This window comes from Peromyscus leucopus, chromosome 2 (genome assembly GCF_004664715.2).
Source record: "Peromyscus leucopus breed LL Stock chromosome 2, UCI_PerLeu_2.1, whole genome shotgun sequence".
Classification (NCBI taxonomy): Eukaryota; Metazoa; Chordata; class Mammalia; order Rodentia; family Cricetidae; genus Peromyscus; species Peromyscus leucopus.
Window position 1 is genome coordinate 68,599,659 of NC_051064.1, and position 17,116 is coordinate 68,616,774.

The 17,116-nt window shown below is 43.7% G+C and overlaps 1 protein-coding gene across 1 annotated transcript in view; it reads left to right on the forward strand.

Moving 5' to 3' along the window:
* Positions 1-17,116, forward strand: part of Abca1 (ATP binding cassette subfamily A member 1) — a 116,765-nt gene that overhangs the window by 61,629 nt on the left and 38,020 nt on the right. Inside the window, exons 8-11 of the mRNA XM_037203327.1 lie at positions 9,411-9,500; positions 12,207-12,447; positions 14,597-14,736; positions 15,095-15,211. Of these exons, the coding sequence (XP_037059222.1) occupies positions 9,411-9,500; positions 12,207-12,447; positions 14,597-14,736; positions 15,095-15,211 (588 nt within the window). The remainder of the gene's footprint in view (positions 1-9,410; positions 9,501-12,206; positions 12,448-14,596; positions 14,737-15,094; positions 15,212-17,116) is intronic.

Below are 17,116 nucleotides of genomic sequence, written 5' to 3' on the forward strand. Positions count from 1 at the left end.
GTTAATATGCATTTCTGTACCAAAAGTGGCTCATCAGAAAATACATGTTTTGAAATATTTTTCCCTCATGTGAGTATTAGCTTTGGTGTAGATATTTCCCTATTTTTCAGCCAAAATATTCTGACTCTTTTTCCTGGGTCTGCTGTAGGCTATGGGTGATTGGACAACATGGGGCAGTGTTGCAGAGTTAGAAGGGCTTGGCTTGAGATCATTGAGATCTGGTTTCGAATATTGGTTCAGCTTTTTTATACATGTCGTTGACTTTGGAAAAATTATCTTAAGCTCTACAAGCTTCCACCACTTCTTATTTTATATGGAGGTATATAGTGTACCATTTATTTGTTTTATATATTTCTGAACGGATATATATCAAGGGATTGGCACATACTAGATGCTCAACAAATCAACATTGATCATTTAATTGACACAGGAATACAAGTTGCATACTGAAAACAGTGACTGAAATTTAAAAGTTTATGATGGTTAGTTTATGGTTTATTCTGGTAAGACAGATGTTTCCTTCTAAAGATCAGTATTAGGAATCAGAGACAGAATAAACAAAGCAATCCTGAAGAATATGTCAATGAGCAATGACATCGTTGGTCCAGATATTGCCAAAAACCCAAAACAAAACCACCAATCTCCAGACTTACTCATTTACTGAACAGCACTTATTAAGTATGTCGTATGTCAGAATTGTTCTGGGTACCCTACTTACAAGGATGGATTGATGCATGGAACTCTGTCTGTAGGGTGAACTCATAGAGGTCATGAACATAGTAACAATACTGAGTGTCCATAGTGTCTGGACTGTCAAGATAATAACCCTTAGGACCACCTGACAACAACTTGGATTGTGTCCCTGGTCATCGGGGTGGATTTGGCTATGCATGTGGGCGAGGTGGAGCAGGTAAACTTTCTTTCACCTTCTCTGAACTTTTCTGAAGGTCCTTCCTGCACTTCTTCCAGAGAGAGGTGGGGATCTGTCTGCCTCCTCACTCCAGCCTCCACTTCCCTTAGCACTGTCGGAGAGAGCCATGGTATTGGAGCAGCCGAGTTGGCCAGAAGAATTTCTTTGCCTCAGTTGTCAGGGCCCCTGCTGTTGCATTGGCTTTGTTTTTCCTGTTGCTTCTGTGACAAGGTACCTTATACACAGGAGCTCAACAGTGCGTGCATTTATTAACTCAGTCCTGAAGGTCAGAAGTCTAGATCCGTTGAGAGCGCATCTAGGCTGAAGCCAAGGTGTTGGCAGGGTTGGGCTTCTGTTTAGAGACTCTGAAGACAGATGCCCTTTGGGGCTTATTGAGGGTATCAGCTGAGTTCAGCTCCCCACAGTTGTGGGCCTGAAGTCCCTCTTCTGGCTTTCGGCCTGGGCATGAGTTTTTGCTTTTAGAGGCAGTGCAGTCTCTCTCATCCTTTTCACACATCTCTGTTGAGCACCTGGGCTCTCTTTTGAAGTTTATGTCTCTGACTTTTGCCACATCTCTTTGTCTCCAGGCAGAGAAAGTTCTGTGCTTTTCAGGGCTGCCGCCATTAGATCTGCTCATCCAAGTAATACAAGATGATTTCCTTGTTTTGAGCTTCACATACCGAATTACCTCTACAAAGCACTTGTTGTCCTATTATGTAATGTATTCAGGGATCCCAGAGAGTAGGGTGTGACCATCATTAGGGAGTAATGCACCAGCCACAACTACCTCTGAATGGAGAGCATCTTTCATCGTTTTTTTGTAATGCTCTCTAAGTGCCCTGTTGTTTTTATTGATCCCTCGTTAGGTCGCTGCTTTTTCTCACTCATGCTCTGATGCATGATAAACAGTACCTGTCCAGGGTTCCGATGCACAGTGGGAAGCAGAGCATCTCTTTTTGAAACATCCATCCAACAAGATCTGACTGTTTATTGAATGTCTGCTCTCTATGTTGCACTTGGTTTAGGCACCGCAGTCCACTCGTGTGCAAGGCAGATGAGATGCCTGTGGAGTTTTCATTCTGGTAGGCTTTGAGGACCAATTTCAAATGCTGAGTCATAATACTTGAGAACTTTGTGGGTTCTGTAAGTGTGGCCGAAGTGAGGCTTGTCCTAGATAGTTTGGGGCTCCAGTCCTGGTTCACTATAGTCTTAGTGATGTGGGAATGGTGTCTGGTTCTTGAGGTTGGAAGGTAAAGCCCACAGATTTATCTCATGCCAATGGTACCTTGGATACTGCACACATGACTGTGGGTAGATCGTCTTGACCTCTGAGAATACCTTCTGCCTAAAAGGGAGAATTCTGTTTCTGTGGAATGAAGGACTTTCTTCAAATGCCTTGTGATTCATGCTACATCTTCCCACCAGGGCAGAACTTGTTTCAAATGTTAGGTTGTTTCAAGGTTCCCAGAAGACCAGTGATCTCAAAACTGTATTGTCTACTTTCCAAGGTACAGATGAATAATGGGTGAGCGAAGCTTCCTTGTCCTGAAGATCTGAAGGGTCTTTGATGGGTCTATTCTTGACTTTTGGAGACAAAGACTGACGAGTACAGATGGAGCTTGGTATTATCTTTAGATCTGTGACTTTTCTCCCTTTTGGCTGTGTGCTCATATGTGTGTTTGTGTATCTGCGGGTATATGCGTATATGTGTAGGCATACATGCATGTGTATATGGAGGCCAGATATAGATGTTGGGAATCATTCTCTTGCACTTTTCCCAGTGAAGAAGGGTCTGTCATTTTGGCTAGTCTCACTAGATAGCCTACTCTAGCGGGGCACTTGGCTATCCCTTCCAAGACTGTAATGACAGGCAGGATGTCACACCGACCTGATATTTATGTGAGTTCTGGGGATCTGAACTCTAGTTCTCATGCTTCTATCATGGGCTCTTTAACCACTGAGCCGTCTCCTCAGCCGTATTTGTGATTGTTCAGGTTGCAGCACTCCACCATGTCCCATGTAGCATTTGGCTTAAGGCATTTCAGCAGGTTTTTGTAGAGAAGAATTTATGTAGGTTTTTTTTGTAGGGGAGAATTCTTGCTTTTCCTTTCCCTTTTGCCTGAAAGATTCAGACATTTGTGGAAAGTACTAGATTTTATGAACTTTGTTTGATTTTTATCATCCACCTGTTTACACACTGTGCTTTTTGTCTTTAAGCAACTGCGGTCGTCATCATTTGGTATCACAGTGACGTGCTGTGATGATTTGTTCTCAGACTATGTGTTTATCTGCACAGAACTGAGGGATAAATTGAATTTAGTGTTACTAAATATGACTGCTCAACTCGTTTTGCCCAAACATGTGTGCCTTAATTCTACCATGTTTGTTCTTGAGAAGTACTGTAGTTTCTAAGGTAAAGGCTTGCTATTAAATTATACTAATAAGTGTATTGAACTGTGTTTAGAAGCAGCATACACATGAAACATTTCAATGCATGAGACACATTTAATATAAAAGTTAACATTTAAATTGTTGAATTATTTTTAATAGATTAGTATCTTCTTCAGACATGAGGCTGGTCATTCCCTGTTTTAGTAAAAATATTAAAATGTCCCTCAAAGGAAAGCTTTGCTGTCATGGAAATAATAGACCGTGTTGGGCACGTTCAGGGTAGTATGGCCGTAGATGTCATGGGAATGTTAGAGTTGACTGGTTTTCAATTCAAAGCTTTTTTCAAATTCTATTTTGTGTATGGATGTTTTGCCTGTATGCATGCCTGTCCACCATGTGCATACCAGATGCCCATAGAGGCCAGAAGAGAGGAGGACATTGGATCCCCTGGGACTGGAGTTACACAGGGTTATAGCTGCTGTGCTGGTACTGTAGGCCCTCTGGATGAGTAGTAAGTGCTCTTAACCACTGAACCATCACTCCAGCCCCACGTTTAAAGCTTATTAATTCTTAATCTAGGGTCACATAAGTGGTGGGGGAGTTAGAGTTACATCTACTTTTAAGGGAACGGTTGTTATTGTTAGGATAGCATCTTGATAGATACTCCAGATTGGTCTTGATCTTGTGACCCTCTTCCTTCAGACCTGGGATTATAGACAGCTGCTACAATGCACAGCTCTGAAGGCAAGTCAGGCATGTACCAGGGATCATCTTATAACACGCATTTACAAGAGACATACAAAATTGCATACTATCTTAAAAACACCATTCATGTGTAAGTACATCTATATTAATGATAGAGTCCCTGAAAATTTTGAATGTCAGATTTCTGTAAATTGAAGATAGTTTTCAATCGCATTTTAGTTGGAGGGTCTGTCTTGTATTCTTATTTGACTATAATTTAGGATGCATTGGTGATAAATAATATTTTCCACTTCATTTTATATAGTCATTATATACAAAAAAAAATTGATTCCGCCAGTATTTATTGAGCTGGATCAGTACTATGAGCAGGGACAGGGAGGCAGTAGTGTGGAAGGTGCATTGCTCTCTGAATTTCTGTTCTGGAAGAGAGGAAGGGGTGGGATGAGTCAGGAAAGGTGCAGTTGCTGTGTAGCAACAATAGATGCTAGGTGCTTTGAAGGTCCTGATGACCATCTAACCCAGGTTAGGTTCAGTAGGTTAAAATGTCTTCTATTTAGAGGCCTAAACAATGGATGTTGGCCAGGTAAAGAATAGGGAATGTTGCCAAAAGAAAATATGGTATCTGCAGGGTCTGGAGGGGAATGGGAAGAAAAGGTGATATATGGGGAACCATGCATCACTGAGATCATTCAGGGTGGGCTGGACTACTGCTGGGGTCATTGACAGGAGGAGCAGTGATGAGATGTGATGTTGGGGAAGGAGACCAAGTCGATCAGAGGCAGACTGTGTGAGCCATGTCAGGGCACTGAATGTCATCTGTAGATCAAGGGTAACCATGGCAGGTTCCAGAGGTTAGTGAGGGGATGCACAGCAGAACACTTCTGGGGATTTGCATGACTTTTGAAGTAGGATTACACCGGCTCGCTTCTCTCCTCTGAGATGTGTCTCTTCCCCTTTAAGCTTTTCTTCTGGAAACATCTACCCAGTGCCTCATTGTGATATGCTAACAAGTGTGCACTACCCTGTGTTGGAAAAAAAGAAAGAAAGAAACAGCTCAGAAATGAAAGCCAAGTGGACTTTGCTAGGTTCATAACTATGAAGCTAGCTCGGATAGAAGAAATGATGATGTTGTCAGTGAGACTCTGAAAGGAAGGGGACACAATAGCCTTTGCCATTTGGGGGCTTTTAGGAAATATTGCCCTGATATAATTAACACGTGTTACAGAAAATGGGTGGAAGTCTTTGAGTAATAAGGTAAGAATTTGTGAATAATGTTCTATGATATTATGGTATTTAGTTATGTTCTAAATATATCGAACAATACATGAATTCCCATTAGGCTAAATAATAGAAAGTACAGTCCTTAGCTAAATGTTTTATTTTTCTGTACTCTTTTCTTTACTCCATGCAAGAAAATACTTTTCTTACTGTGTACAGTAGGGACTTACTTGAATTCATAGTCAAGAGGATGTCCCCAGTCAAGAAAAAAACAATAGGAATTCCGAGCTGTGCATTCCTGAGTACTTTGAGTGCATTCCTGGAGCTTTTTGGAGCACTGTTGTGGCAAACTTGTCCTTCATCAAGGAAGTGTGAGCAGGAGGTCACAGTCAATGGCAGATGAGGACACCATTCTGTGTTCAAGTTTCAAGGCCTGATTTATTCCTTTGGTTAACTGTATTTAATGGAGTTAGCTGCCTTTTAGATCTGCCGTGCATTCCACCCTTCTTTATCCCCACTCTGTCAGACTTCCCCCTTTATTGTAATTGTATTGAATTAAAGAGAAAATTAGGAAAAAGGAATAACAGAAACATCACCAGTGGGTCACTAGCCATCATTCAGCCAAACTTACTTCAGATTGTAGTCAAGACTTAAACCGTAGATGCCATGGCTGCCACGTGTGTAACCCAGTTTCCTCAAAGGCACCCCATTCTGAAGTTGTGTGTTTTTATACGTTATACTGTATATGTTTAAATTCTGTCAACAGCGGTGCGTAGTATAGGCTTGCATGTGTTCACTTGTATATATATGTGTGTGTGTGTGCAGAGCTGCCCCTGTTCTTTCTCGTGAAGCCCTGTGTTTTTAGAGATGTATCAGTGTTGATGCATGTGGATCTAATTCATATTAACTGCTATCTGGTATTCCATTTTATACTAAAATTAAAAAAAATTCCATTATTCTAGTCTTTGACTTAATTTTTTAAGGTCATTTGTGGTATCATTTAATACACAGATCTTAAATTTAAAATGTAGATCCCCTTTCTTCTTTTTGGTTGGATCCTTTTTTTGTTTTGTTTTGTTTTTCGAGACAGGGTTTCTCTGTGTAGCTTTGCGCCTTCCTGGATCTTGCTCTGTAGACCAGGCTGGCCTTGAACTCACAGAGATCTGCCTGGCTTTGCCTCCCAAGTGCTGGGATTAAAGGCATGCGCCACCACCGCCCGGCTGGATCCTTTTTTATATTAAAATTCTTCCTTACCTCAAATTCATAAATAATATTTTCTCCAATTTGTTTTAAACTTTCATTTTTCTTTCAGCTCTTTCATCTGCTGAGGATTTATTTATAAATAATGAGGTGAGGTGGAAAACATGACTAACAGATCCAGGAGGAGTTATCAAATGGCTTATCTTTTTGACTGTCAGTATGAAACATGTCCTTCTGCTGATTTCCATCAGCACCGTCTCTGTATCCTGTAATATCCAAGCAGAGAAAAGTAGAACGAATTCTGGAGCAAAAAATATTTAGATAACCCAGGCTTGGGACTGATGCTGAATTTGAATTGTGTGCGTGTATTTTAATTAGCTCTATCACATCCGTCTGTGCCTCCAACACCAGTTTGTATCAACTGCAGGTCGCTAATATTATTAAAGCATACTGAACATCTGTTTAAAAATTATTTTAAAATCACATTTTATTTGTTTGTGTGTGGCACACACTTGCCATGGCATACTCGTGGAGATCATAGGACAGTTTGTGGGAGGCGGTTCTCTCCTTCCACCGTGTAAGTCCTGGTGATCAGATTCAGGTCATGAGACTTGGCAGTAAGCTCCTTCACTCATTTCATCAGCCCTGAGTTGTTTTTAAAAAACAACTGTTGTGAAAAGGTCTGCACATTGACATTGACTACTATATCTTATTATGTATGGATCGGTTTAGCCAATAGGAGGCCAGGACCCCAGTGCATCTGTTAAGCCAACAGACCAAAGTACTGACTATTGACAGTCACATCGTCTCCTAAGGTCCAGTGCTTATGGCAGAGGTAACCAGGGTCTTGTGTTTGCAGGTGCAAGCTGCATACCTACAGTCTTGAACTGTTGAAAAACAAGGAGAGTAAGTTTACCCCAAACTGTCCGAATTAAAAACCAGATAGAGGGAAAATCACCACTTATAAAGATGCCAATTTGTTTAGATGGAGAAGCTGCATAGGGCTGACTGCTCACTATGCCACTGAGGGTAGAAATAGCTCTTGCACTTGGTGTCTTGTAGACCTGATTGATTGACGCAGGGCAAAGCACAGAGGCAGGGCAGCTGTCATTTTGAGCTCTAGGAAACTGTCTGCACTCAGGAACAGCTGGCAGTAAGATTTGAAGGAAGGAAAGAATGGGGAGATGAACTTGTTTATGCTTGTGAGGGCTTACTGTGTGGCAAGCTCTGCTCAGAGAACTTAGAAGGTGTCTTTTCAGTGTTTATGAAACACTGTGATGTGCAGATATTACTCCTCTGTGGCAGAATAGCCAAGGGTATGGGGACATGGGGGATTTGAGTTACTTGCTTAGGGTTCTGTAGACCTCAAAAGAGAAATGTACCCACCTACACTTCAGATTTTAGAAATGCATATAAGGTTGGCAATTTTGTTTTGTCCAGTTGATTTTTGCTTTATAGTCCTGAACATCACTTATCATGGGGGTAGGCCACGTTGAACACAAAACCAGTTTACTGCCCATCGTTTCTGATTGGGACCTATCAGTATGTAAGCATTTCCTTGACTGTGGAAAACCACAGGTTCAACTTCTGCTGGGCTGATCTTCAGTTATAAAGTGAACCTGAAGAGAGATAGTGAAAACAGCTGCCCACTGTTTCTAGGCTCCCGAGTCCCTCTCTCATCATTGCCATGATCTGGGAGGTGTATCACAGACATCCCTGAGTATGGCGTTTATGGGTGACCACAGGTTCCTGGGAGGACTGAGTGTGGGAACTCTGGGACTTGACTTTTGATAAGCCCTCCCAGGAGAGCCCGTGTGTCCAGCTGCAGCCCGGTCTTTCATAGGCAGATTTTCTTAGCAATGCGCATCCAGGACTGTGTCAGCCACTGAGATTATGATGATCATAACTCATTACTCTGTATTTGGAATTCACTTTAAAATAACACATCCAAAAATACAGGTAGAGGAATGTCTCCAAGGCTGTACCTTACAGTTAGTCCTGTCCACCTCTGACCCTTTCTGTGTAGCTTCAGTGTTACAATTTCACAGCAGTCCCTGACCTGACAAGTGTTGTCAAAACAGTCTGGAACTCTCTAGGTGTTTGTTACAATGTTGAATAAAACAAAACAGAATCTGTAAAAAAAAAAAACAAAAAAAAAAAAAACAAACCAAAACCCTGAGAAACGCTGCATTTCCCCTGGACGTTTTCTTCCTGGTCCTTCCTTCCTAGTCATGGAATTGAAGTTGGACCTCCTTCTGCAGCTCTTCTGGTTTCAGAGTTTGTGGGTTTCCCCCTTAACTTTTCTGTCATCATTTATCTTTCCTTTAGGTCTAATTAACTATTTTCTCATGTTTGCTGTGCAGCTAGGTTATGTATCACAACAACTAAATACATTAATTAGTAAATACAAGGTGTTGACTAACACTTAATATAAAAACAGTGTTCTGTGTTAAATTTTCAGTGTTCAAAACAGTGAGAATAATGCTGACTCAACAGAGCAAAAAAGATAATTCTTCTCTTGCTTTGGTTATTGTTGAATTTTTTTCCTTTCCTTACCCCCCTTTTTTTTTTACAAGCCATCACAGACTTTTTTCTCAAAGCCATGTCTATAAAAATGTGGCTTGCAGAAATGTAGATAGAGTTGGGACTTTCTGGTCAGAACTGAACACACGTGCATGTGCATGAACACACACAAGTGTGTGCACCACGTGAGATATTTTTGTATGTTGTCTGTTCCACTAGCATTGAATTTGTATTTCTGCAATCACTCATCAAAGAGAAATCCTTATCTGAAGAAAAATAAACATGCAGGCATGCAGTTAGAGTAATTGTACAGTGTTCTCTATTTTGGTTAGAACTTGGTTTCTTGTTTTTTTAAATTCAAGATTGGGAATGGTTTTGATTTACTTGTTTATTTTCTATTTAGAGATTTCAGCCTTGTATTTGAGCTCAGAGACAACGGATTTTTTTCCTCCTCTCTTTCCAGACAAGTCTAAACTCCACATCTCTCCCGACCCACCACCTGGCTGAAGCCACCAAAACATTGCTGGACAGCCTAGCGGGGTTGGCCCAAGAGGTAAGTTGTGTCCTTTCAGCCAAGTGAGCAGACTAGCTGCTGTTGTTTTCTTTAGTTAGTTCTGAGTCTAGCTAACATGGTTCTTTCACTTTGAACATCATATGCTATGTTGTTAAATTTTAGAAGCACAAGTCATCTAAAAATTATTTTGGTTTCCATTGGAGAAGAAGAAATTAAAATGCATCAGTGTTGCAGAGGTAGTTAGTGGCTTAGGGCCCCGTGTCTAGACTAGACCTTTCTCTGTGAGCTTCTGCCCCTGCACCACTGCGCATTTCTGAAGAGGAGAATTCTCTCTCGTGCTACCTCCTACCCTGTGTGCTGACTTTGCTTGACAGCAGCTTCTGCGTGAGGTTTTCAACCAGGAATGGTGTGGCTTTCCTCACCCTGCCTTTTTGCCTTGTGAAATCTGACCTTTGAGGTTGAGCCTCCGGAAGATGGTCTCCTAGTGAAGGCTGAGCGGCTTTGGCCTTTAGGCTACATGTTGTCACGTGTCAGAGTGGACATTGTCCTGACATCACCTTTTCCACCAATCCCAGCCACTGTCTGTTCCAGCTGTCATACACAAAGCAGACTACAGTGTTCCAGTACACTGGAACACAGTAATGCATGGGGGAAATTTTCTCAGACTTGGTCCAGCCTTTGATCCTTTTGCTCATTTCCCATGCTTGTATCATCCTTTTTCCTCCAAATATCAAAAGATACTTGGTTTTCTGACAAGAGAAGTATTTCACGGTGGTCGTGGAACAAACAACACATTTGGGGAGTTCTAAAAACCCTGGGATTGAGCACAACGCATCACTGTGTGTCTTTCTCTCTTGTTTTAACTGTGTTCATGCGTCTTTGACAGAGGGACTGGTTCTCATGCCCACTTTAGGAGCAGACCTTTGTCGGCCTATTATTTGTTCCTCTGGTTCTGAGGGCAAGTCACCTTTGGATAGGTGGAGAAGGTGGACCAGTTGGGGTTCTGCCAGAAGACAGAAAGAGAAACTGCCCTACAAGTCCGTCTGTATCTATTTTCTCAGGGCCCTGTGAGTCGACATTGACATGTATGCATTGCTCTGGAAGGTCCCTTCCTTGTCCCATTGCCTGCTGTTCATTTCTGCCCTTGGAGAAAGCAAAGCGGGAGTAGTGATGGCCGGGTGGCTTAGGGGTTGGGGGCGATGTCTCTAAGCTCAGGGTTTGTTCCAGCTTTTTTCTCTTCTATCATTGTCTCTGCTTTTATTGTGGGGTGAAACAAAATAATTAAAAGGACATGATGTACTCCATGGTTGATGTGATGGAAAATGTCCATCTGAATTGTGTACATTATTTTTGGCTGTCTCTTGGAGCCCAGTTACTCCTGGTCAAGTATCAGCAGTGGGTGTCCACTTCTCCTGTCAGATCACGCTCATGTCACTTTGGTCACATGTCACTTAATTGCTTTTCGTGAGTAATGATGAGGAAATACATTTGCTTGGTCCATGTTTAGAGAGAAAGTGAGTTGCTATGTTCAAAGCCCAAGTGTTGACAGAAAATGACAAGGACACCACAGGTGGATTATGTATGGTACTGGGACTTCATTTGCCTGCATTATCCACAGGACACAGTGAGGTACCTCTTGTTGTGCCCATTTCACAGATGGCACTGTGGATCACAGAAGTTAGGTGCTGTGCCCACAGACATCGAGGAGAGAGTTCATTGGTCAGAGTGGAACTTGAACTTGGGACCTATAAACTCTGAGGCCTGTGTTCTGGTTTGCTCCATCCAAGAAGTCATCACAAACTCCTATGCTGACTGCAATAGGCTAGAGACCCTCAAAGAACATAGCCAACTGGGCAGTGGGGATATGAGACGAGTGAGAGCTGACGTGAACGTCCTGTCTGGGTCAGAGGGAAGGTATACCGGACAGGGCTGAGAAAACAGGTGGTATCGCAGACACTCACACCGTACAGGCGAGGCCCTTGGCCTTGCCAGTTACTGCAACTCAGCAGTGAGCACAGTAACCTCACTGCGTCGTTTGCTCACATAAGGGTAGGCATCAGAAATAAACAGGTCAGCTGATGTGACAGCATGGGTCTGTGCAGCGGAGAAAACAAGAGACCATGCAAGGAGGGCACAAAGAGTGATGAGATGCCATTTTGAAGGGAGTGGGCTAAGTCGACTCCCAAGACAGTTCTGGTGTATTCCTAGAGAAGTCAGGACACTCCTAGCAGGAAGAACAGCAGGTGTAAAGCACCGATGCTAGGCCATGCTTGAAGACGTGCTTAAGATCCATGAAGGAAGCCAGAGGAACTAGAGCAAGGGAGGTAATGTGGCCTCATGTTTGCAGAATGTCTCCACTGACTGTTGGACCGAGGAAGAGACTGCAGTGAGGGTGAGGGAAGGTGAGGAACACTGAGACAGATGGAGAATGCAAGGCGCGGGTCCATCTGTTCACTCCGGTGATCTCAAGTACGGCCACCGTTCTTGGGCTGGAAGATTCGGTAGTTACCCTCTCCTGTGAGCCAGGCGGGTGCTGGGGAGAGCCCCGAGTTTGGGATAACTCCGTAACCAAGTGCTGTAGGTCCCAGCACCACAGATGGAGGAGAGACGACACCAGCTGACCGCCACAGGGCTTCACAGTCATGTCAGACACAGTGTGCTCTGGGACGTAGCTTTTGGGTTAAGAAAATGAAGTGTTGGCTTCTCTTCTCTTCCCTCTCCTTTCTCTCGCCACACCCCCGACAGCTGTTCAGCACAAAGAGCTGGAGTGACATGCGACAGGAGGTGATGTTTCTGACCAACGTGAACGGCTCCGGCTCCTCCACCCAGATCTACCAGGCTGTGTCCCGCATCGTCTGTGGTCACCCAGAGGGCGGGGGGCTGAAGATCAAGTCACTCAACTGGTACGAGGATAACAACTACAAAGCCCTCTTTGGAGGCAACAGCACTGAGGAGGACATGGACACCTTCTATGACAACTCCACAAGTGAGTGTCTGTGCACACCGAAGCCTTGTCCCCATCCCAGCTTATCCCGGCTCGCTTGTGTCTTGCTTTTCTTCATTCTGTGGAGTTCTCATGACATGGCTCCTCGACTGCAGAGTCCTCGATGAGTGAATCATTCTCAGTTCTCTGACTGGGGGGCTAGAACATCTCAGGTGTTCAGTAGCATTATCAAAAAGATGAGCAGGGTGATTGCTAGCCAGCCTCCCCAGTTTTCCTCATCTGTGAACTCACTCATAATGTGGAAACAAAAAGAAAAAATAAACTCCACAAAGCTAGTAAGAAGAGAGGTTGCTGGGGGCTGAGTGGGTGATGGAGAGATGGGATGTTAGGTCAGAATGTACAAAGTACCAGTTGTGCGAAATGAATGCCCTCTGGAGAGGAAGTGGGTAGCGTAGTGAGTGTTGGGTATCACTGTGCTATCCTTTAAACTTGGCTGAGAGTTAATCTTAATGTTACTGCACAGACAGAGCAGATGTCTGCAGGAAGTGATGGATGTATCAGTTGATTGAGTTGTGGTAGTCACTTCCCAGTGGATTCATGTCTCAGTGTTCTATTGTATACTTCAAATAGATATAATTTTTATTTTTCAGTTAAATCTCAGAAAAGCCAGAAAAGTTTCTAAAAATGAGATGTTGATTTTTTAAACAAAAAGTATTATTAGTATTACTATGAGATAAGCTTTAGAATAAACACCTAAAAGTGGGTGACATTAATAATAGTAATTACAACAGCTATAAGAAAATCTAACGTTAAAGCAGATTTTCCTCGGTGTAGTGAGTTCTGTTTAAATTACCCTATTTCATTCTCACAGTAATCCTGCAAGGAAGGTTCTGGAACCTCACATTTCATTGGATCAGAGGTTAAGTGTCTTGGTTAAAGCTGCATTCCTAGGTAATCCCCAAGAGCTGGGATTCAAGCCCAAATGCTCCTGGCTTTTTCTGGTGAACTTTCTTCTTAATGGTAGCGTGTGTGCACCATCACACTCAGACACCTGATCTCCTGCTTGTTTGGCATTCTGGGCCACGAGACAGCATTAGAGAACCCTGAAACTCTATATCCACTTCCCACACTTGGTCCATTCTGTGTGGATGTGTGTCCTGTGCCTGGCGACAGCAGGGATCGGTGTTAGAGTTCTGACAACGCCGTGTTGTCCTTGAAAACACCGCGCAGCTGAGCCGTTTCTGTTTCCAAGCGCAGGCGTGAGACAGCTTCTCGTGAGTGGCTGTAACACAAGAGCCTTGTGTTTGCTGGCAGACAGCGCTGCCGAACTTTACAAGTTGCTCTCCACGCCTGAGGAAGATGGTGGTGTAGGCAGTTTTCTGAAGCCATCTCCTCTTCCCCAGTGTACAGATCCATCCAGGGGCATCCCATTCACACAACAGATGTACTTGAGGCCAGGTCTTCTTTAAAAGCCAAACTTCTGCCTCTGGAGATACACTACAACCAGGGGTACTTGCATACCATGAGTGAGGCCCTGGTCTGATCCCTAGGATGCCCCCCATTCCTATTATCCTTATTACTATTATTATATCGTCTATTTATCAAGAAGCTTACAGAAATTCCATGGTATCTAAAGCAAAGCCCCCTTGTTCGTTTGAACTTTGAATATTTCAGTTTTGAATTTTTATTAAGTATAAATACATTTGTGATAACATCTATTAATTATTAAGGAAATATTTGGCTTTCTCTTGAAACTAAAGTCTAAACGCAGCCTTCTGGCTTCCCTAATAAGAGTCCCATTTGTTTTCAGTGGAAACAGCTGTGAGGGCTGGCATGCGGGTATGGAGCTTGAGTTAGGTTGGTGTGTGCACAGTCAGAATGTTCTTCTAAATCAGCTCAGCCATGAGTCTTAGGAAGGGCCTGGTTATTTCAAGTATGGAGTGCTTTAGAGACCTCACAGGAAATACCTCAGCTAATCCTCTTCACAGCTCTGCCAAGTAGCTGTTATAAACTTTTCTTTTTACAGTGGGGCAAACTGAGGCTCAGATAAGGGAAGTTATCTGCTGCATGACTGTTAGACGGTGGACTGGGGATTTGTACCGTGCACTGGCCGGGTGGCTCCAACTTCTCAGTTCCTGTTGTTATCTGGCCATGTATATAAGCAAGTGTCTGTCTTCCGTGTTCTTTGTAGCTCCTTATTGCAATGATTTGATGAAGAACTTGGAGTCCAGTCCTCTTTCTCGAATTATTTGGAAGGCACTCAAGCCACTGCTTGTTGGAAAGATTCTGTATACACCTGACACTCCAGCTACGAGGCAGGTCATGGCTGAGGTAAGCTGTCTAGGCTTAGGACTCTGTCCCCAGAACCCCCCCACCCCCCATCTCCCCAGAATTAGAGACAGGAAGTGAAGGCAGCTTCAGATACAGTGTGTTGAGTATACTCATGGCCTTTATGAGACTTTTAAATAGTCAGAAAACCCACATGTAACCTTGGGAGCCAGCTCTCTAGTTCTGAGTGTTTGAATTTTAGCTATAAGAGGGATTTCCTGAGGAAGGGAAAGGACTGAGCAGGGGTTTCTGTAATGGGTAATTTTTTTTTTTTTTTTTTTTGGTTGGAGGGTCCTTGGAATGCTCATTGACTCTTCCTCTCTTCCGTTTGTACGGAATCTGGTTCCCTACCTGACTCCAGGTGAACAAGACCTTCCAGGAGCTGGCTGTGTTCCATGACCTGGAGGGTATGTGGGAAGAACTCAGCCCCCAAATCTGGACCTTTATGGAGAGCAGCCAAGAGATGGACCTTGTTCGGGTGAGTGTTTCCCTGCTCACTTTACTTGCTTGATCTAGAAGAGCTTTCTGGACATCTTCCCAGAAATGCCTGAGATCATAATTCTGTGAGTTAAACCAATTGAGATGCAGTAAGATTAGCTGAAGCCACAGAGCCGCCACCTCCGTAGAAGCCAAGACCAAAGTGCAGTGACAGGCCTGGGTATGTCAGCATTAGTGCCTCTCATGGCCCAGTAGCAGTTTTTGCACAAAACCAGGTCAAGACCAGAAACTGGAAGTAGAGTTTGGTGATTGCAGGACACTGAGTGTCTTCATTTTGGCTCCAGCCACTAAGGTAGGCACAGTATCTTCTGTAGCTTGCCCACATCTCAGTAGATGTTAGAAGGAGATATGGGGACAGAAGCATGATCTGGCATGCAGACAGGTCAGAGGCACTGGCTCCCTAGGCACAGGGTGAATGCAGCATTGCTGTCATGGAGTGGAGAGAATTGCATGTACCATGCCAGGGCCACTTGAAAAGGACGAGTGCTCCAGAGACAATCAGGATCCAGAGGAGAGCAGTCTGAGAATGCCATGTCTCCTTTGTGTCCGCATGAGAGCCATTTAATCACATCATCCCTGCCTCAGCCTCAGTCGGGGATCATTAGACAACTTCCTATTGCCATGGTGAGGGAGGCCATTTCCTTTCCTTTCTTCTGCTGTCAAGAAGCAAGGGAGGATTTTTGCCAGGTTTCTGGTCTTGAACTTTTGTGAACTGAGGATGGTGGGTTTTAGAGATCATACCCATCTTGAGGGAGCTCTTTGGAAGTTTAGGAGTGCTCTGGGTCCCCTGGGGGACAGGCTACTGATCTGAAGAAGCCAGAGTCTTTTTTGATCTATCAGTGCTGTTACAACTGTGCAGAATTCTCAACTTGGAGCTTTTACACACAGGGCACTTGGGTGAGAAAATCAAGAGCAACAGTCTTATGCATTCATGCCGAGTCATGGCACTAGGTCACACTCTGGTGTGTGTGTCTCCCTTCAGCTCCGGTCTTTCTCTTCTAAGGGATTCGTGTGATTCTCCCACAGGAAACCCTGTAAAATGCAGCGTGTGCCCCAGGCTTCTTTTCCTGGTCTTTCCCTTGGGATCCACACTTCTACTGTTTAGGATTGTTCTCTGAGAGTGCAGGGATTTAGAGAATTTTAACTGAATTTGGGCATACATAGATGTTTCCCTACTCAAAAAATAAATAAACAACCCCCCCCCAAAAAATACCCCAAACAAGGTCTCACAGTATAGCTCAGACTTGCCTGCAACTTGCTATGTAGCCCAGGATGACCTCAAATTCATGGCAATCCTCCTATTTCAGCTTCTTTGGAGACTGCTCATAAACTCTCAGTTCTTAAGGGATAAGTCCTTATAAACCTGTGGTAGTGTTCACTTGGGATTTATCTTGGTGAATCCTGGGTGTGGAATAGGAAGGAACGAAGCAGAGATGGGAAAGAAAGGCATGACAGGCCTTGGGGGGCCTCTGTGTTGAGCTGAGGACCTTTAACTTTGGAGGAGGGCCTTAGATGGTTTTTAGTGGAGATGTAGATGTGTTACTGTAGGAGACAAATAGGTGTGAGGTAGAGATTGCATGAGTGAGCAGCAGGGCTAAGTGCCAAGGAGGATGTCTGGTCATGGCTTAAGGTAGAAAAGCACAAAGAGGAGGGTACCAGAAGAGTCTTGACTTCTACCTGGACAGGTGGAGGGCATGCCACCAAGCTGATGACTATTGGTATCTGCAATGCAGAAGGGTGGTTGGGCTAGGGATGTAGAGTAGGGAGTTGCCATCCTGTCAGTGGGAATCAGAGGAGCTATATCCAATACTTTCTTCCCTGACCTAAGGAATATTACTTTAACCCACCACCTTGGGTTTCTCAGTCCTCAGCATGCTGATGCCTG